The sequence below is a fragment of the Myotis daubentonii genome, chromosome 9, assembly GCF_963259705.1.
Source record: "Myotis daubentonii chromosome 9, mMyoDau2.1, whole genome shotgun sequence".
In the NCBI taxonomy this organism is placed as follows: Eukaryota; Metazoa; Chordata; class Mammalia; order Chiroptera; family Vespertilionidae; genus Myotis; species Myotis daubentonii.
In genome coordinates, this window is record NC_081848.1 from 66491227 (window position 1) to 66518352 (window position 27126).

Sequence of the window (27126 nt, forward strand, 5' to 3'; positions counted from 1 at the left end):
CTGTAATAACCTCAGATTTAATACACTTTTATATTTTTTTCTCCAAACAAGTACAAAGGAGGTTCAAGTGCTCTATGTGGATGCCTTTCCATACCTTAATATATATATTTTTTACTCCCAGTAATCCTGGCCAGTGTTTATCTAAACGTTCTGAAGCATATTAGGTCTCAATTATGCAAAATAATCCTGGGCAATCAAACAAGGGGGAAGCACAGCAATAATGCTTATATCTCAACTACATTTTCAGAATCTAGAATTTCCAATTCAAGATGGAGAATATGCAGTGGGGGAAAAAGATAACAGAATTGACTAGAAGTAGGAAATGCAGAATTTTAAGATTCAAAGAGCTCCTTGGAAGGACAAGTAAACAGCATGAGAAGCAAAAAAGAAAAAGGGAAGAGGGCCCAGTACATACACCAATTCTTTCCTATGCTAGCATCCTCATCTCAAAAGGAAAAAGATAAAGTCCATGAAAAATACTTAAAAGTTTATTGCAAACTGCTATAATAATTTATTGAAGCATATTATAGGCAAATGGTAGCTATGAAAAGGACAACAAAGGGAGAAAGAACAGATAGTTTCAATTATTAGAACTCTGACAGGGAGAGGAGTGTGAGAACATATTTACCTCTATCTCATAAAGATTTTTTTTTAATGCAGTTTGCTTTCATGTACATGGCTAAAATATCTCATTACTAACTACCAAAGATGTAATTTATGGACACAAAGGGTAAAATAAATGTAACAAATATAAAGGTAAATATGGGGAATGGATGTTAGCTAGTGAAACAGTACAAAACAGACTTCTATGGGGGAGGGTGGTAAGGGGAGAACAACTTTGTAGTAGACCCACCCAGTCAGTCATATATATTTTCATATCTAATCAACATACCAAAGTCAACTCCAAATCCTTACTGTGGGCAGGAAAGCACATTCTACATCCCTTCTATCCTTATTCCTTTCTACCCCCACACTGGAGGGATGGCAATGCTGCCACATGCTGAAGAGAAACAATGGTGCATTTAAGACTGTGCACTGTAGGTGTCTCACTCCCCACTCCCTGGTATCCCAGCCATGGACACTCGTGGGTGTCAAGTAAGTCTCTTTCAGAGATGACATTTTGTTACCCTCTTCTTGGGGAAAAAAATCAAAAGAGAAAATTGATAAACTTTGTAGTTTTAGTGTTTGTGAAAAACAAGCTGTTCCTTTTGTTCTCAGCAAAACTTCATTCTTTCCAACAGCCATCACACATTTCTGACAAACAATGCATAGGGCAAGCCTTGAATTCCAACTTCTGAGGTACACAGGACAGAAATTGCCCTTTTAATTCCCTAAAAATGAGCCCAAATAGGTTTTTGTCTTCTGGGAGTTACGAACTTATACACAGTAGTAAGCAATCCATCCCATGAAAATCCCTATTTCAAGGGAAGTGGTCATTCCAAGGATTTCAGGTGGAAGCCAAACCTATTATTACATTGATTTTGTCTATTGAAGCCTTTTTTCTTCTCAAGTGTTACTAAATTTAGGAAACAAAACAAGAGCATTTTCTTTGACTTAAAATTGTACAGCTCCTAGACTATTCCTTCAACAATGGCAGTGTCCTTCACTAATCGGGAGCTGGAATGAACCAATGATAAAGCAAAGCAAAAACAAAAACAAAGCAAGGGGCCAGAGTTGGGCCAATAGGGAGGTATGTGTAAAGAAATGATGGGGACAAAATAAAAACAAGAACAAATTCACAAGAGAAAATCTCGTATCTGTAATTCAGACCCTGAACAACCTTCCTCATCCCCTCAAAATTCCTAAATCTCAATGTTCTAAAAACTCACAGGGCACTAATGACCACAAATATAACATTCTCCCCTAAAAAGGCTTCTGAAAAAGCACTAAGCTACTGTAGTGATTTTTTTAGTGCTGAGGACCAGCTTCAAGGCCACTGGAAAGCTATGATTTTAGAGGCTGGCTGTGCTTCTTCAACCTTTTATCTTGCCTTCAAAAGTACCTCTTATGGAAAGGACCCCATGTCAGAATAATGTAATCTCTCCCAGCCCCACAAAATATAGCAACAAAGACAAAAAAAAGAAAAAAAAAAATCAGACTTTCCGTTAATAAATAAAAAAATCTCAGGTTCCACAACACAAAAACACACATGTTCAAAGTGCAAATTTCTGCCATTAAACTGGGACTTTTCTGTCTCACTGATATGCAGCCCTGTCCTATGGTCAAAGGGACCATGTAAAGGGCAGTCCCCTCCCTGTTGGGAGCCTGCTTCCAAGCAAGTGAGCACCACTGAGAGCCATATAAAGGTGTTGGGAGGAGGACTGAGGTGGTGGGGTCAAAGTGGTCCCCATGTATGTATCCTTCCTTTCTGAAACCAGGTGAGGAACGGAGGAAAAGGGGGTGAGAGATGTGTGCTGTTTTAACAGCTCACCCTGCTAAGGGGCCCTAAAGTGCCAAGTCAAGCTGCCAGCCTCCAGAGATTAGAATTATATGATACTTTGAGAGTAAGTGTGCTGCAGTGGGTAGAAGCCAGACCATAGGGCAGCAGTAAAGGAGGAGAAGGGAATTATGGGACAGTATATATTACTAAGAGTTAAAAGCTGATCCAGAACGTGTAAGATTTACAGGTTGGGAAAGGGAATCTGCTAATCAGCAGAAAGTTTGCCTGGCTGGAACCGAGCATGAGGATAACCCTCGCTTTAAGAGCTTTGTGTTTTTGTCTACCTTTCTGGTAAAGGCAACATCAATTTTATAAAGGGGACAGGAGGAGGAGAGAGAGTAGATATATGTGTGTGTGCTGTGATCCACATTGGGAAGAGCAGGCCCTTCAGTTATTTTACTAGATCTTAAATGCTTTAAATTTTTTTTGTCCTTTTTATCTTTTAAATACAAAGTCTGAGCTGTCCCAGTGCCTAAAGTCTTCCCTCTACTAAGGTCCAGTAGAGTCTGAATCTTCAATCAGAACCTCTGTGGTAGCACCGAGTATATCCGAGTTCATGACCAGCCCTTCAGTGCCCCCACTGCTGCCGCTTCCCACAAAGATTTTCCCATCAGCCATCAGGCTCACCCGTTCTGTCCCACTACAGTATGATTTTGACATCCCTTCGGCCTCTAGCAGGAGGCACTCTCCAGAGGTGGAGTTTCCCAAGGGCTCAGGAAGAAGAGGAAGACCCTGACCATCTGCAGGTTGTGTCAGAGACTCTGGGTTAGTGCCCAAGATATCCGTGCTGGTGATGAGGGCGCCTGCATTGGCAGCCAGAGCTTCGGCAATCAGCACCTCAGGGTGGCTTTTTGCTTTGTGTGCCACTACGCTGTCCTTCTTCTCAAATTTTTTGCCACAGATATTGCAAGAGAACTGGTAGAAGGAGTCTGCATCATGTTTCTTCATGTGCCAATTAAGAGATGCCTTTTGCCGACAAGTGAATCCACAGATCTCGCATCTAAGGAGAGGAAAAGAAAATGGTTGATCAGATAGAGAAATAAAGAGTTCTTATTCAAAGTCAGGTGTGATTTAGAGATCACACACATAAGCAATAGAGTAACATATACTTCTTGTGAGAGACTAGAAAAAGTTACCAGATGGAATGCCGGGAGCCGGTCCATCCTTGCTGTTTCAAGGGACCTGGCATATATAGCATACGGTTCTTAATATGCTTGCTCACCTTCTTGGCGCTGTGTTTTAACCAAGGTCACCTCTCCGAGAAAGGTTGAATCCCCAGGTAGGGATTTTCCCCTGAAGTTAGGGAGGGGATGAAGCTCCTTAACTAAGTGCCAGGCGGGTAGTTAATCAATTTAACTACAAACAATCATGCTTAAGCTACATAATCTTTACTCCCTGGAATGGAGATAAGAAACGCCCTAACCTTTGTAAAAGAAATTGACAGGATTAGAATTAACTGGTATAAATACAGATGCAACAAGACAGCAAGAGACAGAATTCAGAACACAGAACTCAGGAGACAGAATTCAGAAGACAGAAGAACTCAGAACTCAGAACACAGAACTTAGAACACAGGGCTTGGAAGACAGGACCAAGAGAGACAGAGCCTAGGCACAGAACCTACACAGAACGTTCTCTAGGGACAGAAGAACTTTGCTGGCGAGAGCATGCCGGAGGAGCCTGGAGGCGGAGCCTGGCGAGAGAGCATGGCAGGGGATCCTGGACTGAACCTGACTGCAGAGATTGGCAGGAGAGCCTGACTAGAACCTGGTGACCGAACCTGGCTAGAGATCTCAGACAGAACCTGGCTGGAGAACCTAGCGAGGGAACATGGCTACAGATCCTGGCTGGAGGACCAGCAGAACCTCTCTGGAGATGCAGACCAGAACTTGGCTAGAGATCCTGGCTAGGCTGCTGATCAACTGAACACTGTAGCCGTGTCATTCCTTCTTCGCCGACTCCGTCCACACCTTTGGGGACCCCTGGACCTGCTGGGGTTGGACCCCGGCATATGGCGCCCGAACAGGGACCCCTAGGTAAGCGCCCCACACTCGGGACGGATCGGACTCCACCGTAGGAATAGGGTGGATAGTCTTCGCCGACTCCGTCCACACCTTTGGGGACCCGCTGGGGTTGGACCCCGGCAATGGAAAGCTAATCTGACTTCTTCTGTTTGTTTAAACAAAAGAAAAAGTTCACTAAGTAGGCTCACCCAAACCATACCCACTCTAATTTGGTAAAAGTAAAGAATAGCAGAAGCTAAAGTGTATATAAAGGGGCCAACCCTCAAGTGGGGTAAATAAATGTACTTCTCACCCAGATGTTTACCAATAAATAAATACTCACTGTAATGGCTTCTCGCCTGTATGGATCATCCGGTGCACTGCCAGATTGTGGGAACTCTTGAAGGCCCGAGCACAGTATTCACAGATATAATCCCTTTGATCTAGAAAGAAAAAACTGTGGTTAGTGTTCCATTCAGAAACCCTCTAAGTATTTTTTTCCTAGTTTACAGTAAGTAAGCAGATGATTGGGCAGGTCAATTCAGAGTAAGAGCAACACTATCTTCAATGTATAAAAATTGGATAAACAAAAATTTAGAATGAAATAAAAAAACCAATAGAAATATATGAGAACTAAAATCCTAATCTTAATTTTACCAGCAATCCAGATCTTGGATAAATCGCGTGGTAAGTAAACAACTACATTTTCATGGATTTTATTCTTTAAAAATAAAGATAAACAATTTATACTTCTCTCGAATTGCTGCTATCAAATATACAGCACAGTACCTGTATTTACCTTCTTCTCCTACCCCACATCATCTGCACCATTCAACCACCACCCTCTGTCATTTCACAAGCCCTTCAAATTTCACAGGATTTTTGATGAATTTGATAACATGGTGTGGAATCTAAGTGGCAAAGGAGCATCATACTTAATTATTTCTTCATCACTTGGTTCACAAGGGAGTGCACAAACAGATGCTTAATACCATTTGTTCAATGACCAGTACATTTTCTATGTCTTCACTTAAAATTACTACAAATAGAGTGACAACACAAAGATAAATTAAAAGGCAAAGAATAACAAAATTAATCCTATATTCCATCCCAAGCAGTTTTAAAATTAAGTAGGGAGAAGAGCCAAGTTTTTCTCAAGCTTGAATGTACTTAGAAACCACCAAGAGACCTTATTAAATGCAGATGCTGATTCGGCAGGCCATCCCTTGTAAAATTTATGTCATTACATTTTACTTTCCCACCTTTCTCTCATATATTTGACTATAGATTCTTCTAAGATTTATGTTAGAAAAAGAATATAATTACCACCTGCACTTAAAAGTACAGTGCATTTATATACTTGCTGAAAAATTTTATTTTGAAAGTACCTGTATGATGTTTGGCATGTCGCAGAAGTTGCTTCTGGAGCCTGAAGAGTCGCCCGCAGGAGGGATGAGGGCATACGTATTTCTTCTTCAGCAAATGCTGATATTTAATGTGGTGCTAAAACAGTAAAAGTGTAGAGGGATAAAAATGAAAACTTCTTAGATATCTGATCCTTTGCTAAGTCAAAGTGCTGAAGAAAAATCAAATACTTTGTATATGGATAGAGAGGCTATATAATCAAACTAGAGGCCCAGTGCACGAATTTGTGCATGGATGGGGTCCCTCAGCCAGCTGGCTGGTGGGAGGGACAGTGAGAGGATGACCGGCAGTGTGAGCACACTGACCACCAGGGGGCAGCTCATGAGTTGAGCACCTGCCCCCTAATGTTCAGTGCATGTCAGAGCAACCGGTCAATTGGTCGTTTGGTCATTCAGGTCGCTCAGGCCTCTCTAGATAGATAGATAGATAGATAGATAGATAGATAGATAGATAGATAGTTAAGAACACAGGCTACAGAAATAAACTTGAATTCCAATCAGGGCCTGTCATTTACTAACAGCATGATCTTAGGCAGGGGTCCTCAAACTTTTTAAACAGGGGGCCAGTTCACTGTCCCTCAGATCGTTGGAGGGCCCGACTATAGTTTAAAAAAAAACTATGAACAAATTCCTATGCACACTGCACATATCTTATTTTGAAGTAAAAAAACAAAACAGGAACAAATACAATATTTGAGGGCTATAGTTTGAGGACCCCAGATCTCAGGAGATGTGCACTTAATACTGTAAGCTCTAGTTCTCATTTGTAAAATGGAGATCGGCTGTCTTGTAGTGTTGTAAGCATCTAGAGATCATATACTGCGTGGTGCACGGTGCTTAGTGCAGTAAATGACACATAGCACAAGAACACTAGCTATCATTATTGTAACAGAACCAAAAACAGAAAGTAAGGCCTGAATCTCATGTTATATTTGCTGCTAAACTAAATATCAAACAGGCATTTCCTAGGCTTTAGTGACTTGTATTCATTTACAGATTTTCTGTGACACCTAAACATAAGCTGTTATATTTATTCATATTTTTAAAAACCTATTCACTTCTAAAAAACTTTGCAAACTAAAAATTTTAAATTTATTTTAAACAGTATTCAAGAAATCACTGGTTTGAGCTACTAAATTTATTTTTTAAAAACTACACATTAAAATAAAATCTGTTCTCCTTTGTCTTGGTGTGTCATTATAATAATCTCATATAAAAAAATATTTGCACTATAATGGGAAACACTGGAATTTTCAAAGATTCCAAGGAAAATCCTCCATTTGGGCTCAGGTTCTTAGACACTTTACTTCTTCGTTTTTTTTAACCAATGAGTAAACTAATTTTATGTTTAAATAAAGACTTTTCTTGACATTGCATGTTAATAATAAAGCTTACACAAAATCACACATTCTAAAGTCCCATGAAGCTTGAGAACTAAATAAGTAATGGGACATAACCTGGAAGGCTGTCTTACACAACTTCACTGACCTGTAAATAGCGAGGGTGAGCAAGAACGGTTCCACATCCTTCCATTTCACAACGCACATACTGGATTGGAGGTTTTTTCCTAAATCAGCATGTAGGAGAAAAGTTAGCAACAGAGAAGACACAGTCTGCCCAGTGACCTTCAACTCAAACTGCACTATTAGGAAATAGCAACTTTATACTATCATTATAGTTTCCATATAATTTGTTAGAAGTAAACAGCAATTGCAAAATGTTTAAAATAATGTTTATACAAAAAATAACACAAAATAAATTAGTAATCCCATACCCTCAATGGGTAAAAAAGTATTAAGATTTTTAGAAACACTCAGATCCTGCAGTGGAAATAAAAACACAGTAACTTTGTATCACGGACATTAATAAAGTTGCTTTTGTCCATTCCTGCAGCATTATTATAAGGGCATATGTGAGTAAAATACCTACCACCAGAAACAAGGTAAAACACAGGAGTACAAATCCTCACCTCCTTTTGGGTAATCGTGGACTTTTGTCATCTTTTCGTCTTCTTCCTCTCCTATAATAATAATAATAATAAAAAAGAGTAAACTGTACACATATTCTGGATTGACGTTTATTGAGTGAAGGACGGCTGAAGACATATATACTCAAGACCAAAGAGCAGGTAGCAGAATACATAAAGTTACAAACATATCTGGCAAACCAAACCAAGATTTTACTCCCAAGTAATTTTACTTTCCAAAAAGTCTGCATCACAAGTTAAAAATATACTGTTCATAAACTATACAATACTACAGAAGATTTGGATAAATCTCAAGGTTACTACTTGAAGAGTTGTTTCAGTGAAAAGTATACCACTTAAATATTAATTTAAAAAGTAGAATAAAAGAATCTATTATCTAAAAAAACCCTAAATATATAAACTATAGTTTCCTTGCACTAGAACCAGAAAGCCTAAACACACAAAAATCTTACTGCTGCAACGAGAAATGGTTACTAGACAAGAAAGGTTTTACCTGATCAAGGTTATTACATCATTTGCCCTTCTTTTGAAGATCCACATTTGCCATACTTTTTCTTGCTGTTCTACTCCTTCTGCATCCCTATAATTTACTGACTTGCCTATTCATTTGTATGTCTTTAAGTACTGCCTCTGAATTACACTTTTCAAGCTTTTTTGAGAAGAGTCTCTGCAATACAATAGTTAGCTGCTCAAGGCATTGGAATACAGGATGGGGCAAAAGTAGGCTTACAGTTGTGCGTACAGGAAACAGTTTATTACTGTATTAGAGACCCAGTGCACGGATTAGAGCACTGGTGGGGTCCCTCGGCCTGGCCTGAGCCTCTCTCAATCTGTGACCCCTTGGGGATGTCAGAGAGCCGGTTTCAGTCCAATCCCTGCAGGCCAGGCTGAGGAGCCCCACCGGTGCACGAATCCGTGCACTGGGCCTCTAGTATGTATATAAGATATTTTGTTAATCTCTTTTCACCCTCCCCTCTGAGGTTCATCAGCCTGTTCCACGTTTCCAAACCTATGGTTTCTGCTCCTGCGCTGTCTTCCCCCTGGTGGTCAGTGTGCATCATAGATAGCGGACGAACAGTTGGACGGTTGTTTGGCTTTTATATATATAGATTACTTATTTTATTATTTTCCATAAGAACTGCAAACCTACTTTTGCCCCACCCTATATGTATATGTCAACATCTCCCCTCACACTCCCACCTTTTTTCCACCATGCTTTCAAAATGTAAGTTTCCATTTTTAGTAGTAATTGCTCACTCACTTTCTAGGAGGTTCCTCGTCTTCCCTAATTTCATTCTCTTCTTCTTTCACCTCTACCTCTACTTCCACTTTAATTTCTTTCTTCTCTTTCTCCTCTTTCACTTTTCCTGATTTTCTCCGTGGCTTTGGGGTTTCCCTGAAAGCACAAATACATTTCAACATTGGCATCTAGCAAAGTATCCTTTCAAGGAAAACTTGATAAGGTAAAGCCTGAGGTTATCATGGATTTATTATAAAATGATGATCCTTGGCTCATAAAATGTGATTTCCAGCTAACCATTCCTCATAAGCACAGTAATGACAAATATTTCAAGTCTATGGGATGACCTCCACCCAAGGCTAATGATGCCCTAAAATGAAATCTCACTATAGTTACAAAGATAAACAAAAGCAGAAAATTCCAAGTATTCAAGCAATTCATATCTTGTTATGATAAAACACACAAACATCATAATAATATGGATATGATCAAAGTAAAGTTCTATAATGGAAGAAAGGATTTTATGAGGGGTAGGTAATTAAGAATATTAGATTTGTAAAATAAGTGCATAATTATCCATTTAAAATTAAGTCTAGCCCTAGCTGGTTTGGCTCAGTGGATAGAGTATTGGCCTGTGGACTGAAAGGTCCTGGGTTTGATTCCAGTCAAGGGCACATGCTTAGGTTGTGGGCTCAATCCCCAGTAGGGGGCATGCAGGAGGCAGCCAATCAATGATTATCTCTCATCTTTGATGTTTCTATTTCTCTCTCCCTCTCCCTTCCTCTCTGAAATCAATAAAAATATTTTATAAATAAATAAATTAATTAAATAAAATTAAGTCTATACCCATTAGTTTGGCAATAAGCCAAAATAAAAACATGCAACAGTGCTTTCCAAACTTATTTTTCATTGACATGTCTAGAGTAAAATGAGACATACCTTTCTAAGTGGGGCTTATAGGTCTCATCTCTTGGGTCATCCTTGAATGGTATTTCCTCTTCACTGATTAACATTTCTTCTTCTTCTTCTTCCTCCTCACTACTAAAAAGAAGCAAATAAGATTAGAAATTCTAGCTGTAAAGATTGAATCTGAGGGGATTTTCTAATTTAGTATATGTTATTAAGTAAATATTTTTGGAGATAGCCAAAGATTTACAGTAAGTTTTTATCCTTATGATCTAGTTGAACTGCATCTAGCTGCTCTATCCTGAAGAAAAAAATGTAACTAAAAATCCTAGATATGCTATCACTTTATTAAACAAAGGCAAGGTGATGACTGTTCAATGGCATGATGGGCTAAAATCCAATTGACTTCATAATACTACGTTTAGTAATCTGTTGTATCAAAAAACACCTATCAACACACAAAAGAATAAATAAAAATCACATGACTCACCACCAAAGATATTGATAACATTTCAAAACCCTGGTCTAAACAACCTCATTTCATATTGGTGCCAAGCATGGAATAAACCAGAACATAGAAGATGCCTGAGACAATGATTTCTGAACTCTATAACTACGATTACCTGGTCATGGCTCTAATCAAGAACAAAGTGGGCCCTGGCAGGTGTTTGGTTAGAGCCCTGGCCTGAGGATCTTGGGTTCAATTTCCAGTCAAGGGTTGCAGGTTCAATTCTGGCCCTGGTTGGGGTACGTGCAGGAGGCAAACAATAGATGTGTCTCTCTTTCGTCACTCTCTCTCCTGTCTCCCACTCCCCTCCACTCTCTCTTAAAATCAATGGAAAAAATATCCTCTGATGAGGATTAAAAACAACAAAGTGGGATTTAAACTAAATACCAAAACTGAAGTTACTTTCTCTGTTATAGCTCAAAATTCAAATAGAAAACAACTTTAAGAATTTAATGTGACTGTGTTCTATGTTCCCAAGGGATGAAATATCAAATGTTTCTTACCTGATGCCACCTGGAGATTGATGCTCTTCTGCAACGTCTGGAAAAGTAAAGCCAAAACAAAGCATTACCTATGTAGTTTTCTTCCTGCAGCTAAGAGACCAAATTGCTGCCTAAGATAATCATGCAAAAGGAGACTATCTGCAAATTGTTAACATAAAAAAAACATTGAAACCTGTACAGAATTTTTGTGAATTTGAGCCAAACTGTCGACATATGCCAGAAGCAGAACCTCAAGGAATTGAGATAATGCTCTAGAGAATGGCGTGTTACATCTGTATTATACATTGCAGTCAAAGGAGGGCTATAGGTGGGTTACATGAAATTCATTGGTGATAGATTAAGGAGGTGGGAGAAAGCAAAGTGGGGAAACCCCTGGGACTGGATAAAAAGTAAAATGATGGACACATACTTAGGTGGGTGCAGGAACAATTAACATGATAATGAAGGAATTTGTGGTATCTGTCCTGGTGCCCGCCCAGCACATTTGGTTGTACCCCAAGGAGTCCAGAAAAAGGGGAAGTTACAAGTTACCCAGACACTTCAAGGGTATGTTATCCTAGATACAAAAAGACAGATAGGCTCAGTTAAGGTAAAGGTTGACCTTGTCAGTGAAGATACCGGCCTAGAACCTAACTGCCCACCATAACTGCTTTTACTTCAAGTTTTATTTCAGACCATCCTTTGTGGTAACTTTAGGTCTCTAAGTTTGCAAGACTGCCATGCAGATCTCCCCTGAGCTGACCAGATCAGCATGTGGCCCCCTTCGTCCACATTGTCAAAAAAATAACCCTTCCTATATCACCACACCTACCCCTGAAAGTTAAGCTGTTTTGGTAAATGTTTAGCATTACATTTAAAACCAACAGACAACTGGTTCTTACATAACCATTATCTGCTTGCCCCATACCATAATCAAGCTGATCTGTATTTGGTTCTGACTTGCAGATGAGCTGCAATGAACCAGTCTTGGACCTAGAGCTTCGGGTGTTCTCTGTGTCACGATGCCGAGAGACAGATGTCCTGCTGCTACTGCGCCAGCCTCGGCTAGGCCTAGTTGTAGCAATGCAAACTTCCTGAGGGAGGGTAGAATCGTCTTCTTCCTTTTTCTCTTCCTTGGGATCTAGATGAAAACATCATTCTTTTTTAAGTTGACAGTTAACCAAAAACTATCCTTGTATATCTACTATCATAAATTCAGTCAAGAAGGTAAACTTTTAAAAAAATATTTATTTGTATTGATTTCAGGGGAAGTGAGAGGGAGAGAGAGAGAGAAACATCAGTGGTGAGTGAGAATCATTGATTGGCTGCTTCCTGCTAGGGATCGAGCTCACAACCTGGGCATTTGCCCTTGAACAGAATCAAACCCGGGATCCTTCAAGTCCACAAGTTGATGCTTTTTCCACTGACCCAAACCAGCTAGCACAGTAAACATCTTCTTTTTCTTTTCAGAGAAAAAAAAAACCCTCAGCTTTTTAAACACAATAGAAACAATAAAATGAGAGAAAAAGCAGATAAAACTTATCTTACTATCATCTCTTTAATGAAAAAACTTATTTTATACTTCTTTACTAAAAAGTGGAATGCTTAGAGGAGTATATGAAATATACCCAAGTAATTCAATTCATGGATTCTAACTTTTAGATCGAAGACAAAAGAACCTAAATTAAGTGAGTGATCCCAGAAAGATGACTGAAAAAGTACAGAGGCATTAGAAAGAAAGAATCATAGCTCTAGATGTTTTAACAACCAAGAAATTCCTTAACAGGAATGCTTCCCTTGATTCTTGTTACCCTATACTTTCCCCATACTTTAAAAGGAGAATAGGTGAGGTAGGGTCACCCCAGTCTGCACAATGTGCAATAAAAATTTAGCATTAGAAATTGGATTTCAAACCTAGAGTAGTTTGTTGTTTCTATATAAGTTAGTATATTAAAAGTGAGCCTGGAAGATTCCTTTAATAATTTCAAAATAAAAAAGGCCTTTCTAAGAATAGCACAAAATTTCACGTCTTAAGACTAATACAACTGACTACATAAACATAAAATATGGCTTTCAAACATACAATAGGAAAGCTCAATCTACTCATAACAGCAGAAAACTCAAATGAAAATGATAGTATGACACAACTGTTCCCCTATCATGTTGGCAATGATCCAAATGCTTGACCACACACTAAGTATTAGCAAAGCTGTAGGAAAACAGGCATTCTACTACAGATGACAACGGCACGTGCATTGGCAAAAACTCTAAGGCAGTGGTTCTCAACCTGTGGGTCGCGACCCCTTTGGGGGTCAAACGACCTCTTTCACAGGGGTCGCCCAAGACCATCAGAAAACACATATATAATTACATATTGTTTTTGTTATTAATCACTATGCTTTAATTATGTTCGATTTGTAACAAGGAAATTGGGGGGTCACTACAACATGAGGAACTGTATTAAAAGGGTAGCGGCACTAGGAAGGTTGAGAACCACTGCTCTATGGACAATTTGGCAAAATCTATCAAAATTATAAATGCACACACCATTTCACGTTAATTTTAACTACTAGGACTTTATCCTACAAAACTGCAATCACACTTATAAAATGACTTAGATATAGTCATCCTAGCACCAATTTTGGTAGTACAAGAGTAGAAAACTAAATATCAGGGAGGGACTGGTTATATGAATTTTGACATCTCAAATACACATGTAATATATATAAAAGATAAATTTCTTACAGATGGTAATACTTTTGGAGGACTATACAAGAAACTGACAAATATTAGTCACCTACAGGGAAGGTCCAAAATACATCCAGCAATTATACTTCTAAGAATCTACCCAAGGAAAATAAACTGGCAAGAGGAGGTTCACTGTAGCATAAAAGGCTAATATGCAAATAGACTGAACAGTGGAACAGAACAACTGGTTGCTATTTTGTGCACTGACCACCAGGGGGCGTGTGCGGAACATGGCAGGCTTTGGCTGCAGAGAGATGGTGGAGCAGGTGAGTGGGGGTGGTGGTTACTAAAAATGCTTTAGGTGCTCACACCTGCTGCCGGCGCCGCCCCACTTGTACCCTGCTGGTGTCAGAGCCACCACTCACACCCACTGCCAACGCTGGCCCCACTTGCACCCGCTGCCTGGCACTGGTCCCAATCACTTGGCGCCATCAGTGGGTGCGAGTGAAGGCTATTGGTCCTGATTGCCCCTGAGGGCTTCTCCACCTCCCCCTGCTCCTGAGTGGTGATCAGGGCAGAAGCTGCTGCTCGCACCCACCGACGGCACTGGTCCCAATTGCTCCGCACCGTCAGCGCATGGGGGCAGTGGCAGAGGAAGCAGGGCTGCCAGCAGACAGGGGACCGGGGTGGAGACCACGGTAGGAGGGGCCAGGCGGGGGCACGGAGGATGGGCTGAGACCTGCCCCTGTGCCTACTGCAGCCTCGCAGCCCACAGTTCCTTTCAAGGTGCACGGATACATGCACTGGAGCCCTAGTCAACACTAATAAAAGAGAAAAATGGTAATTGACGTACGAGCTACCCTTTTCATTGGCTAATCAGGGCTATATGCAAATTAACTGCCAACTAAGATTGGCAGTTAACTGCCAACAAGATGGTGGTTAATTTGCATATGTAGGCACAATGCAGGGAGGCGAAAGGGAAAGCAGGAAGAAGCCCCCTGCCACTGACAGTGATCGGAAACCCAGCGGGGAGCTAAGAGCTGGGGGGCAGGGCAAAGGCGGCCCTGCCCCCCAGCCATGATCGGAGAATTAGGTGCCTTTTCCGCCCTGGCCAGTGATAGCAGGAAGTAGGGGTGGAGCCAGCGATGGGAGCTGGGCACGGTCGAAGCTGGCAGTCCCAGGAGCTAGGGGTCCCTTGCCTGGGCCTAAAGCGAAGCCCACGATTGTGGGGCCACTGCAGCTGCGGGTCCCCGCTGCCCGGGCCGGACGCCTAGGCCAGAGGCGTCAGGCCTGGGCAAGGGGCCGATCCTGCGATTGGAGGGTGATGGGGGTCAACGCCTGAGGGCTCCCAGTATGTGAGAGGGGGCAGGCTGGGCTGAGGGACACTTCCCCCCACACACACCCAGTGCACGAATTTCGTGCACCGGGCCCCTAGTGTTTATATAACTGAAGAGTGAAAACAACCTAACCCTCCATCAACAAGAAAGTGTTTAAATAAACCAGGCTATATTAGTAAGATATTGTATAGAGAAATTTGTAAAAATTACATGAAATTATTGGCAAAAACATTGTTAAATGGAAAAACTAAGACACAAATAAATCTACCCACCTACCCAGCTAACATTAAAAACAACAACAACTAAGTACTAATGAGTGCTAAAACATGAATAATTCTTGAAAATAAGAACCAAGTTTCTTCTGTATGATACTTCAACAGCAATTACTATTGTTTCTCATAATAGCAGCTATCTGAGGAGGCTTCCTGATATATAAATAATAAAAAGAGAGAAAGCCACAGCAGCCTAGGTCAGTGGTCAGCAAACTGAGGCTTGGCAAACTGCGTCTCGCGAGCCACATGCAGCTCTTTGGCCCCTTGAGTGTGGCTCTTCCACAAAATACCAACTTCTGCACACGGGCCACAAAGTTTCAATCGCACTGTATGTGCGTGCCCGCATGTGGTATTTTGTGGAAGAGCCACACTCAAGGGGCCAAAGAGCCACATGTGGCTCGCGAGCCGCGGTTTGCTGACCATGGGCCTAGGTGAAGGACAACATCAGATAAGCCAATGCCTGAACACGCAGGCACAGTGAATACAACCATGTTCTTGAAAGAGGATGAAGGGACAACGTAAGGATGGTTGATAGTGTGAATTTAGACAAAAAGATAGTAATTAGTACTTACTACTGGCAGGTAATGTTTCTCCTAATTCTTGTAGGTAGCAAAAGATGAAATGTAAGTGATTTATGTCCATCCCACAGCAACAGATTCTTTCAAAGCAACCTAACTCATTAAATTCCAAAAGATGATAGCCACTTCATCATGATAAAATACTTGTAGAGGATCATTCAAATACGATCTGGTCCTCCTCCAGGTTGCCCCATTTTTCTAACTGAAGCTTAGAGTAATGAAACGATTTCAAGATTACAAAGCTAACACAGACACTATTGGGTGAAACGGAGTGGTTGGTTGATAGGCTAGGAAGAAGTTGGAGTAAAGATCTTCCTCTGAGAAATTAACAAATCTTAAATACTGGTTAAGTACTTGGCAGTATATATATTTTTCATCTTTCTAAATTTAGTCTTCATAACCTTGTCAAGTAGTTATTATTCTTACCTTTATAGTTGAAGAAAGCAAGTAGTAACGACTTCTCTAGGCTCACATATAAAATTATAGAGCTGAGATTTGAACCCAGGTGTATGTAAGTCCAAAGTCTATATTTTTTTCATATAATACACCTAACCATATAAAAAAGGCCCAGGGCTTCCTTCAGATTTGGTTCGTTTTCACCCAACCTTAGGTTCAAGTGCCAAGAGAGGGCCCTGTTTATGTAATATACTGGTCTAAAAGATCACAAGAATCCTATATAATAAAAGCCGAATATGCAAATCGACTGGAATGACCGGTTGCTACGATGCATACTGACCACCAGGGGAAGACGCTCAATGCAGGAGCTGCCCCCAGCTCCGCAGGCCCCAGGCCAGCCAGGGCGGGTGCCAGTGGGGCCCCCAAATCGCCCCCCCCAGTTCGGCCCTGATCGCTGGCCAGGCCTAGGGACCCTACCTGTGCACAACTTTCATGCACCAGGCCTCTAGTTACTCTATAAAAGTGAATTTTAATCTAAAACTGTATGCACTATTTTTGTTATGTTGCAAAACAGAATGGAAGAAAAATTTTTTAATTAAAACCCAGCAAAAAAACTGAGATTTTTTTTGTGCATTCCAATCTGACTTATTCTCTTTTAAAATATGTTTTTATTGATTTTTAGAGAGATAGGGCGAGGAATAGAGAAATGGAAACATCAATGAGAAGCACCATCGAATGGCTACCTGCTGCACGCTCCTAGGGGGATTGAGTCTGAAACCTAGGCATGTGTCTTGACCAGGAATTGAACCAGTGACCTCTTGGTTTGTGGTTCGACCCCCAACCACTGAGCCACACGAGTTGGGCAAGTTTATTCATTTTTAAATCAACAAGACTGTGTATATATGTGTGTTAATTCTTAAATTAGATTTTTTCTTTTTTGTTATAGTCACCAGATTCACTGTTTACTACATCTATGTTTTGATTTTATTCCCAGCAGACAACAGGAACACTAAAAGGAAACAAAATATTAATGAGCATTAGCAAAATTTCTATAGATAAATTAGAATCACAAACTAGTGCCACTTACTTTCAAAGTACAAGCATTAGGTAAATACATCCAGTCTCTTCAACACGTTAAAAGACTGCTTAGACATAGGTTTGAGAAGGTGAAAGGATGCTTTCTCTTTGAAACTACCAATCTGAAAACATGTTAATAACTGAATGGTTTCTATAGCTAACAATTAGCTCAAAATTTAACATTTAAGTTTGAATAAATACGGTTGGACTCTTGAGTAGACGGGTGGGTGACAGAGTAGGAGAAAGTAGGCATGTAATTGTCATGAGATGGAAAATGAAAATAAGACCAACATGACTGGAGCAGAGAGAACATGTTGCTGAAGAGGCAGGAAAAATTCTAATAAAAAAGGTAGCCACAGAAAGCCAGGGAAGAGTTTAAGTAGAAAGGCAGGATCAGATTTGGTTTTAATGTTCACTCTGGTTGCAGGTGGGAGAATGACTTAGGTAGGTAAGAGTAGATTCATGGAGACTTGCTAAAAGTCTGCTGCAATAGGCTAGGCCAGTGGTCGGCAAACTCATTAGTCAACAGAGGCAAATATCAATAGTACAACGACTGAAATTTCTTTTGAGAGCCAAATTTTTTAAACTATATAGGTAGGTACATTGTTATTAACTTAATTAGGGTACTCCTAAGGCTTAGGAAGAGCCACACTCAAGGGGCCAAAGAGCCGCATGTGGCTCACGAGTCGCAGTTTGCCAACCACTGGGCTAGGCAATGAATAATAGCTTGATAAAGAATAATATCATGGGAGATGGAAAGAATTAGAAATATGTGAAATACTTAGGAGACAAACCAGACAAAGACTTCATAAAGGAACAGGAGATAGAAAGGTGTCATGGATTTAATTGGTTTCTAGATTTATGACTTAAACAATAGGATGGATGGTGGGAGCATTCACAGAGAAAGACAGGTGTTTTTGTTGTTTTGAGGAAATACTAGAGAGAGTGTGTTTCATTTTGGACATGTAAGTTAGAAGTGTCCACTGAGTAAAACTGTGCATACATAGATCTTCCAATCAGCATTTTAGTACTTTACTCTAAAAAAAAATAAATAAAAAATAAATCAAAAGAAAGTTAGAGAACACCTGAACCTTGAGGAAAATCTCTAATCAGAGGTTAAATAAACAAACAGGAAAAACAACTTAAGAAATGGGCAATTCAGGGAACAGAAAAACATGTTTTTTACATATCCTAGAATGGGAGGCAAGTACACCATTAGATAAAAACAGTATACTACAGGGTTGGGCAAAAGTAGGCTTACAGTTGTGAATACACGAAACAGTTTGTTCTTGTATTATTATTTATTATTGTATTATTTTCCATACAAACAACCATAAACCTACTTTTGCCGCATCCTGTATTTAACAGAAGTACACTGGGGGAAAAAAGTTCTTGGGGAGGAAAAAAGAATAGCAAAAATTAAAACCTTGAAGAAGAGTTTTGAAATTAGGCAAAAAGAACAGAAAACTTGCCCAAAATTAATGATATGAGTGTAATGATTAATTTTATGTGTCAACTTGGCTAGGTTATAATGTGCAGGTATTGGGTCAAATACCAGTCTAGATGTTGCTGTGAATATATTTTTTAGATGTGATTAATATTTAAATCAGTAGACTGTATAAATTATCTTCCATAATGTAGATGGTACTAAGAGCAAAGAAAGGGATTTGGCCTCGAGAATTCAACTAGAAATCCTGAGTTTCCAGTCCTGTGGCTTTTAGACTCAAGACTATAACACCAGCTCTTACCCCACCTTCATGTGAGTTAATTCCTTAAAATAAATTTCTCTCTTTTTCTCTCTCTCTATATATATTCCATTGGTTGTTTCTCTGAAGAACCCTAAAACAGACTGATACTGAAAGTGATTCCAGAGGACGAGAACCTTAAGAGATTCTGAATAGGTTCTGTGGGCTAATCAGATTTAAAGGCATTAAATCAACTAGTATTTCCAGTAATAAAGTGAGCACTGAAAGTCCATTTTATGATGTGACAACAGAAGTAGGCAAAAATATCAGCAATGGATACTCCCAAATAAATACTTATAATGAGGCCAAGTTGATCATGTATTTGATACCTTAGAACACTTCAAACTAACAAGTATAATGAGATTGGCCTGTTACTCCTAAATTGTGCTTGATAAAGTGGGGAAAGGTGAAGATGTGCTCAGAGATTCAAATTCCCAATTCAAGTATCACATAAATGATCTGAAAGAAATCCTTATCTCCTATAGCTGCAGAGCTGAGGTTGCTGAAAACCAAATCCAGGATCTCACACCAAGGCAAAATTGCCGATAGCTACTGCTACCTATAGTCTAATGAGCTAAAGGCAGAGACCAACACTGAGTCCCTGATATGGCCCCATTCCTGGTGACAGGCAGGCTCATTACACTGGACCACTTCTATCATGGAAGTGGCAGTGTTTTGTTCATATTGGATTAGATACTCACTCTGGATATGTATGTTCCTCCCCTACACACAATATTTCTGCTAAAACCATTTGTGGACTTACAGAATACCTTATCCACAGTCATGGTATTCCACACAGCACTTCTTATGATCAAGGAAATGACTTCACAGCAAATGAAACGCAGCAATGGGCCCATGTTTATGGAATTCACTCGTCTTACCATGTTCCTTCCCCACCATCCTAAAGAAACTAACCTGAGAGAATAGTGGGGTGGAAATAACAAAAATTGGTGAAAATTATGAAAAAGCAGAAGCCCTCATTTATAGATGATGGGACATAAGTGTCACAGCCACTATGGAAATGTTTGCAGTTTTTTAAATTTAACATACATTTACCATACAATCAAGCAATTTCAGTATTAGATATCTACCCTAAAGAAATAAAAACATTTTTCTGCTCAAAAACTTTTCCATGATTATTCAAAACATCATTATTCATGATAGCTAGAAAGTGGACAACTGATGAATGGATAAATCAAGTGGATTATCTATATATATATATAAAGCCTAATATGCAAACTGTCCCCTGGGGATTTCGACCGGGAATCCAATCGCTCACTATAACATGCGCTAATAGCCAAGAGGGGGCAGCGCGGAACAAAGGAAGGCCCCCGCCAGCAGGGGAAGGGAGGCCCTGGCCAGCAGCCAGAAGGCCCTCATCTGCCCTGATTGCCAGTCAGGTCTAAGGACCCTACCCATGCACAAATTTCATGCACCAGGCCTCTAGTCTACACTAATAAAAGAGGAAAATGGTAATTGGTGTACGACGATACCCTTTTCATTGGCTAATCAGGGCTATCTGCAAATTAACTGCCAACTATGATTGGCAGTTAACTGCCAACAAGATGGCGGTTAATTTGCATATGTAGGCACAATGCAGGGAGGCGAAAGGGAAAGCAGGAAGAAGCCCCCTGCCACTGACAGTGATCGGAAACCCAGGGGGGGAGCTAAGAGCTGGGGGGCAGGGCAAAGGCGGCCCTGGGGCCGCCTTTGCCCTGCCCCCCAGCCATGATCGGAGAATCAGGCGCCTTTGCCGCCCTGGCCAGTGATAACAGGAAGTAGGGGTGGAGCCAGAGATGGGAGCTGGGCACGGTCGAAGCTGGCAGTCCCGGGAGTTAGGGGTCCCTTGCCTGGGCCTAAAGCGGAGCCCACGATCACGGGGCCGCTGCAGCTGTGGGTCCCCGCTGCCCGGGCCGGATGCCTAGGCCAGAGCCGTTAGGCCTGGGCAGGGGCGGAGCCTGCAACCACGGGGAGCTGGGGATCCCCTGCCCAGGCCTGACACCTCTGCTGGAGGCCTCAGGCCTGGTCAAGGGGCCGATCCGGTGATTGGTGATCAGAGGGTGATGAGGGTCAACTCCTCTGGCCGAGGCATCAGGCCTGGGCGGGGGGCTGAGCCGGGGATTGGGGGGGATATGATGGTCCCCTTGCCCAGGCCTGAAGCCTGGGTCAGAGGCGTCATGCTTGGGCGGGGGGTGGAGCAAGCGATCAGAGGGAGATGGGGGTCCCCTGCCCAGGCATGATTCCTGGGCCAGAGGCCTCAGGCCTGGGTGGGGGCCAGAGTCAGTGATCGGGGGGAGATGGGGGGCCCCCTGTCCAAGCCTGACACCTCTGGCGGAGACGTCAGGCCTGGGCAAGGGGCCGATCAGGTGATCAGAGGGTGAAGGGGGTCTACGCCTCTGGCTGAGGCATCAGGCATGGGCAAGGGGCAGAGCCAGCAATCGGAGGGGTCTGGGGGTCCCCTGCCCAGGCCTAATGCCTGGGCCAGAGGCATCAGGCCTGGGCTGGGGGCAGAACCAGTGATGGGGGGAAATGAGGGTCCCCTGCCCAGGCCTGATACCTCTGTCAGAGGCGTCAGGCCTGGGCAAGGGGCCGATCCTGCGATTGGAGGGTGATGGGGGTCAACGCCTGAGGGCTCCCAGTATGTGAGAGGGGGCAGGCTGGGCTGAGGGACACTCTCCCCCGCCCACACACACACAGTGCACGAATTTCGTGCACCGGGCCCCTTGTTTTAATATAAAGCAATATTATACAAAGGAATGAAAATACCAATACATGCTACAACATGGATTAACTTCAAAAACATTATGCTAAATAAGAGACACAAAAACAATAAACACATATTTATACAATGTCTAGAAAAGGCAAATCTATATATAGAATTGCATACTTGAAATGGGCAAATTTTATGGTGTATAAATTATGCTCAATAAAGTTGCATTAATAAAATATGCGCCCTAGCCTGTTTGGCTCAGTGGATAGAGCATCAGCCTGCGGACTGAAGGGTCCCAGGTTCGATTCCGGTCAAGGGCATGTACCTTGGCTGCAGGCACATCCCCAGTGGGGGGGTGTGCAGGAGGCAGCTGATCGATGTTTCTAACTCTCTATCCCTCTCCCTTCCTCTCTGTAAAAAAATCAATAAAATATATTGAAAAAATAAAAATTAAAAATAAAATAAAATATGCATTGCAGCACTAGTCATAAAGGCCAATAATTAGTTTATGGGCATCTGGGTAGTCATAAGCTACCCAAATGCCCATAAATAGTAAGACGGATAAATAGTGATGTATTCCCACAACGGAACAATATACAGCAATAAAAATAACCTATAACAAACACAACACAGAGGATTGTTACAGAATGGTGAGCAAAGAAACCCTGCACCAAAGAGCACATATTGTATTATTTCATTTATATAAAATTCAAAAATGGCAAAACTAAATTTTGCTACCAAAAGTCAAAATGTTGTTTACCCTTGAGGGTGGTTGATCATGTCCTGCTTCTTAAGACCTGTGAACATTCACAAAACTATACATTTATGGTAAGTGCGCTTTTGTATATCACCTGTAATCCCAGAAAAGAAATACTGAAATATCAAATGTCCTTTAATCAGGTATAATTAAATAAATTATGGTATACATATGTGCAATAGCCATGCTTGGATGCCCACAAAGTATCTCTTCACCTCTTCTTTCTTCCTTAAGAAATCAATCCCACTCTTAGAAAGAGGGTGGAATTCCCTGATTAGTGTAAACTAATAGTTTTCAATGTGTAAGTTATATACTCCAGAGGTACCCCAAGAACTTTTCAAATTTTCTCCACAGAAAAAACCCTGTTGGAATTTTGATTAAATTGCATTTATAGATTAACTAGAGGCCGGATGCATGAAATTCCTTTGTGGGGGGGCTGGGGTGGGGGTCCTTCAGCCCGGCCTGCCACCTCTCGCAATCCAGGACCCCTCGCTCCTAACCACCCGCCTGCTGGCTCCTTACCACTTGGCTCACTGCTCCTAAGTGCTGCCAGAGAGGCACGGGAGGCTCCCGCCACTGTGTCGCCAGCAGAGCCCGGTTTCTGGCTGAGAGGCACTCCCACTGTGGGAGCGCAGTGGCCACCAGGGGGCAGCCTCTGCATTGAGCATCTGCCCCCCCTGGTGGTCAGTGCGGGTCATAGTGACAAGTTGTTCTGGTCGTTCTGCCGTCAATGGTCACTGGGCTTTTATATATATAGATATGGGGAGAAATTATCTTTTTTAAATTAAAAAAAAATTTTAAATTTTAATTTTAAAAAATTTAACTCTAAGTATAGTTGATGTACAATCTTATATTGGTTATATTAGTCTCAGATCTATAATACAGTGATTCAACATTTTTATACCTTACAATGTAATTGCCCCACTAATCCTAGTAATCATCTGTCATGTGTAAGCATCACACTATTAACTATATTCCCCTTCCCCTTTTTACCCGTTCCTTCAACCCCAGAGTCACTGTAAAGAAAAGAGAGTTTAGTGGCAAAATTACAAACAGTAACAGCCAATAAGAAGTTAGGATACAAATTGGGCATATAACTAGGATCAAAGGAGCAACGCAGGTTTAATGAGGTAGGCAGGCAGAAGACTAATCCATAGTCACCCATAAGGGAATTAACTGTACTGAAGATAAAGGGGTCCTTGCCAGATGTAATTAAATCAATCTGGCTAGTTTGAATTCAGAGGAACTTGATCCTTCTTGGACTTAAAATGTCAGGGAGTATATTACATTAGTGCTAATTTCTTTTTGTTAGAGGTTCTGGTCCACTCAGGATCATCTCAGTGTGAGAATAACATTAGGGACTCATGTAGAGATGGATGTCTCTTATGGATTTTAGATTCTTATTAACTGAATATAGGTTTCCCCACTCAGCACCTTAGATTTTCTGTTTCAGTTTTCTTCTACCAGGGCATTCTGATGCAACTCTCAAGTAGTTCTGGGATGGAAAGGGATTTCAATACAAAATAATTACTATATATAACAAAATAAACTTATAGCTGTGTTATAGAATCTTACCTAATAATAGACAAACACGTAAATTGACCATCCCCCCCACTATGCTCACCAGCCAATCAGGAGAGTATGCAAATCAACCCAACAAAGATGGCAGTTAATTTGCATACATAGGCACGAAGCTGCGGAGCGAAGACCGAAGGCTCTGGCCAGAGAAGTGAAGGCCTGGGTCCCGGGTGCTGGAGGAAAACCGGTGCCGGCAGTCAGGGGAAGGGAAGGCCTATTGCACGAATCTCTTCGTGCAATGGGCCTCTAGTCTATATGTATAAAACCCCAATATGCAAATAGACCAAATGGCGGAACAACCAAACAATCGGTGGCTATGATGTGCACTGACCACCAGGGGGTGAGTGCAGAACATGGCAGGCACTGGCAGCAGGCAGCAGAGCGTGGAACATGGCGGGCATCAGCCATGGCAGGATGGTGGAGCAGGTGAGTGAGGGCGCCAGACCAAGGTGGGGCACCAGTTGCTGTCATTGGGGCAAGCCTCTGGTAGTTACTAAAAATTCTTTGCTACCGCATGCTGTGGTCCCACTGGGCGCTTACACCTACTGCCAGCACCGGCCCGCTCACACCTACAGCCAGTGCCTGGTGCCAGTCCCAATTGCTCGGCACCGTCAGTGGGTGCGAGCAGCGGCTGCTGGCCCCAATTGCCCCTGAGGGCTTCTCCATCTTCACCTGCTCCTGAGGGGCAATCGGGGCAACAGCTGCCACTCACACCCCGACGGTGCCAGCCCTGCTCACACCCGCTGCTGGTGCCAGCTCCAAACGCTCTGTGCTGTCAGAGTGTGTGAGCAGGGCCAGCGGGGCCAGCGCCACCAGCGCGAGGGAGTGGGGCTGCCGGCAGACAGGGGACCAGGAGCTGCACCGGGAGGGGCCAGGCAGGGGCGCGGAGGATGGGCCCAGACCACCCCCTATACCCACCGCAGCCTTGTAGCCCAGTTCCTTTCAAGATGCACGAATTTGTGCACTGGGCCCTGGTGTTCTTATAATGTAACTGGCACAGTGTTATAGTTACTTCTTTGTAGGTAAGAGACAGAAAGACTCATTTATATAATGTCCTATAACTGAAATGAGCTGATAATCAAGGCTCTGTAAGCCTGTTTGACAATTCAGATACATCATAAATGAGTTATGTCTGTACTTCTGGGTGTCTGAACCAGGAAAAGGATTTAAAGATATAGGCCATCCTAAGAAGGAACAAGGGTGCCCAAGTAGATCATTCTCACACTGAAAGAAATAATATGGTTTCTGCCATCTTAAGATAAAAGGTTAGGAAGGAAACAGGGCAAATAAAATGCTTATCTAATGTACTGTCACCCATTTGAGACATAAGCATTATTGTAACAGTCAAACACTTGAGTTTCTGAAACCTGATCAGACTACTCTGTGTATTTCTATAATTAGCTCTACTTTTTTCCCCATAAATAATTAGTAAAGTCCATATTGAAATATTAGACAAGCTCAGAAGTATTAAGAGAAGTCAGGAAAAGTGAACTGTTTTTTTAAACTAATATCTAATCCAACATTAGCACTAATTTAATTTGTGCAGGAGAGTTGCTTCAATATTAATAAAACAAAGAGTTGTACCTCTAGAAAATATCACAACCTGTTCAAAGTTTTTAAAAACCTCAGCCTTTGGAATCAGTATGAGTTACTTCAGTTAAAATTCAGTAGACTGAACATGAAAATTATTCTGGAGTAACAGAATAACTTTTTGAGAAGTTAAAAGACAAGGAAAAGGGAAAGAATTGAGGTGAATTCTAAATATTAAACAGCACAGAAAAAAGTGACTACTACACTCTCCATTTCTTTATTCACTGATCTAGCTGTTGAAAGCTACTGTAACAGATAAACTAATGAGGAGGAGATGGAGATGGGAGTTAAAGAGTATCCATTTCTTCAAAATTTTACAAACTTAACAGCTACTATTTACTGAGTGCTCACTGGATGCTAGGCATTGGAATTATTTGCAATAAAAGACAACTTGAATTCAAACCCTGAGCTCTAACTCTAGATCCAGAGCATTTAACTGGTGGATTAGAGTAGGATTGATATCATGACTAAATAAACCATGATGCCGTTTTAATCTCTCCACAGCTGCACAACTACTGTTTAAGTAGTTGCCAACTTCTGGCTTAAGACATCTATACAAAGAGCAACTAATTAATTCAAAATTTCAACCACACTCTCCAAGTTATCCTCAAGGCAATCTAAATTTTTTAGACATATTCTTTAGATACACGAAGTACTTTTAGCTCTGATAAAAGCAGGATGGGATTTTGTTTTGCTGCTGTTGTTTTAGTAAGAACTGCTCTGATACTTGATTGCCAGCTGTCTCTACATTTTCCCCACTTAACAAAATTTCCAAAATGAACACAAGCCCTTCCCTTCTTGGCAGACATACCCTATTTTGCAAGTAGCAACAGTAACAAAACCAAAAACTTGCTAGACAAAATAGTCACATAAAAAATTCCACACAAAAATTTGCCTCATACAAAATACTTCTGCCTGATACTATGGAAATACTAGCCTCAGAATCTAAAATTCAGAGAAAAAGAAACCTGAGCATTAACATCTAATTATTTACAAAACAGCCACCACTTCAAGTTACTGAGGCCTAACACATTGTCATTCTCTAAAACAGCATAAGATCCAGGTTTTAACTTGATACACACACACACACACACACACACACACACATTTATAGTAGAGGCCCAATGCACAAAATTCGTGCAAGAATGGGTCTTCTTTCCCCTGGCTGCCGGCACCAGCTTCCCTCTGGCACCCGGGACTTGGGCTTCCCTCTGGCCGCCAGCAGTCACCAGGGACCCATGCTTCCCTCACAGCTCCAGCTTCATCTGGAAGGTCGTCCGGAAAGACATCCGGTCTAATTAACATATTACGCTTTTATTATGAGAGAGAATAGGAGTAAATTAACCAGTCACACTTCAGTTAAGTAGATTCCTGTCAGATACGATAAATGAAAAATACTTTTAAAAAA

General features: G+C 41.5%; 1 protein-coding gene across 3 annotated transcripts in view; it reads right to left on the minus strand.

Moving 5' to 3' along the window:
- ZFP91 (ZFP91 zinc finger protein, atypical E3 ubiquitin ligase) overlaps positions 1-27126 on the minus strand; it is a 31847-nt gene continuing 4721 nt past the window's right edge. Inside the window, exons 1-10 of one of the 3 annotated variants that reach the window (XM_059709279.1) lie at positions 15860-16010; positions 11919-12131; positions 11012-11048; positions 10034-10135; positions 9116-9250; positions 7837-7887; positions 7356-7434; positions 5832-5946; positions 4787-4886; positions 1-3440 (exon numbers count right to left, since the gene is read on the minus strand). In XM_059709279.1, the coding sequence (XP_059565262.1) occupies positions 2930-3440; positions 4787-4886; positions 5832-5946; positions 7356-7434; positions 7837-7887; positions 9116-9250; positions 10034-10135; positions 11012-11048; positions 11919-12131; positions 15860-15929 (1413 nt within the window). In that variant the 5' untranslated portion in view covers positions 15930-16010 and the 3' untranslated portion in view covers positions 1-2929. Of the gene's footprint in view, positions 3441-4786; positions 4887-5831; positions 5947-7355; positions 7435-7836; positions 7888-9115; positions 9251-10033; positions 10136-11011; positions 11049-11918; positions 12132-15859; positions 16011-27126 lie in introns of those variants that run through there. The other 2 variants (XM_059709278.1, XM_059709276.1) reach the window with 2 other exon arrangements.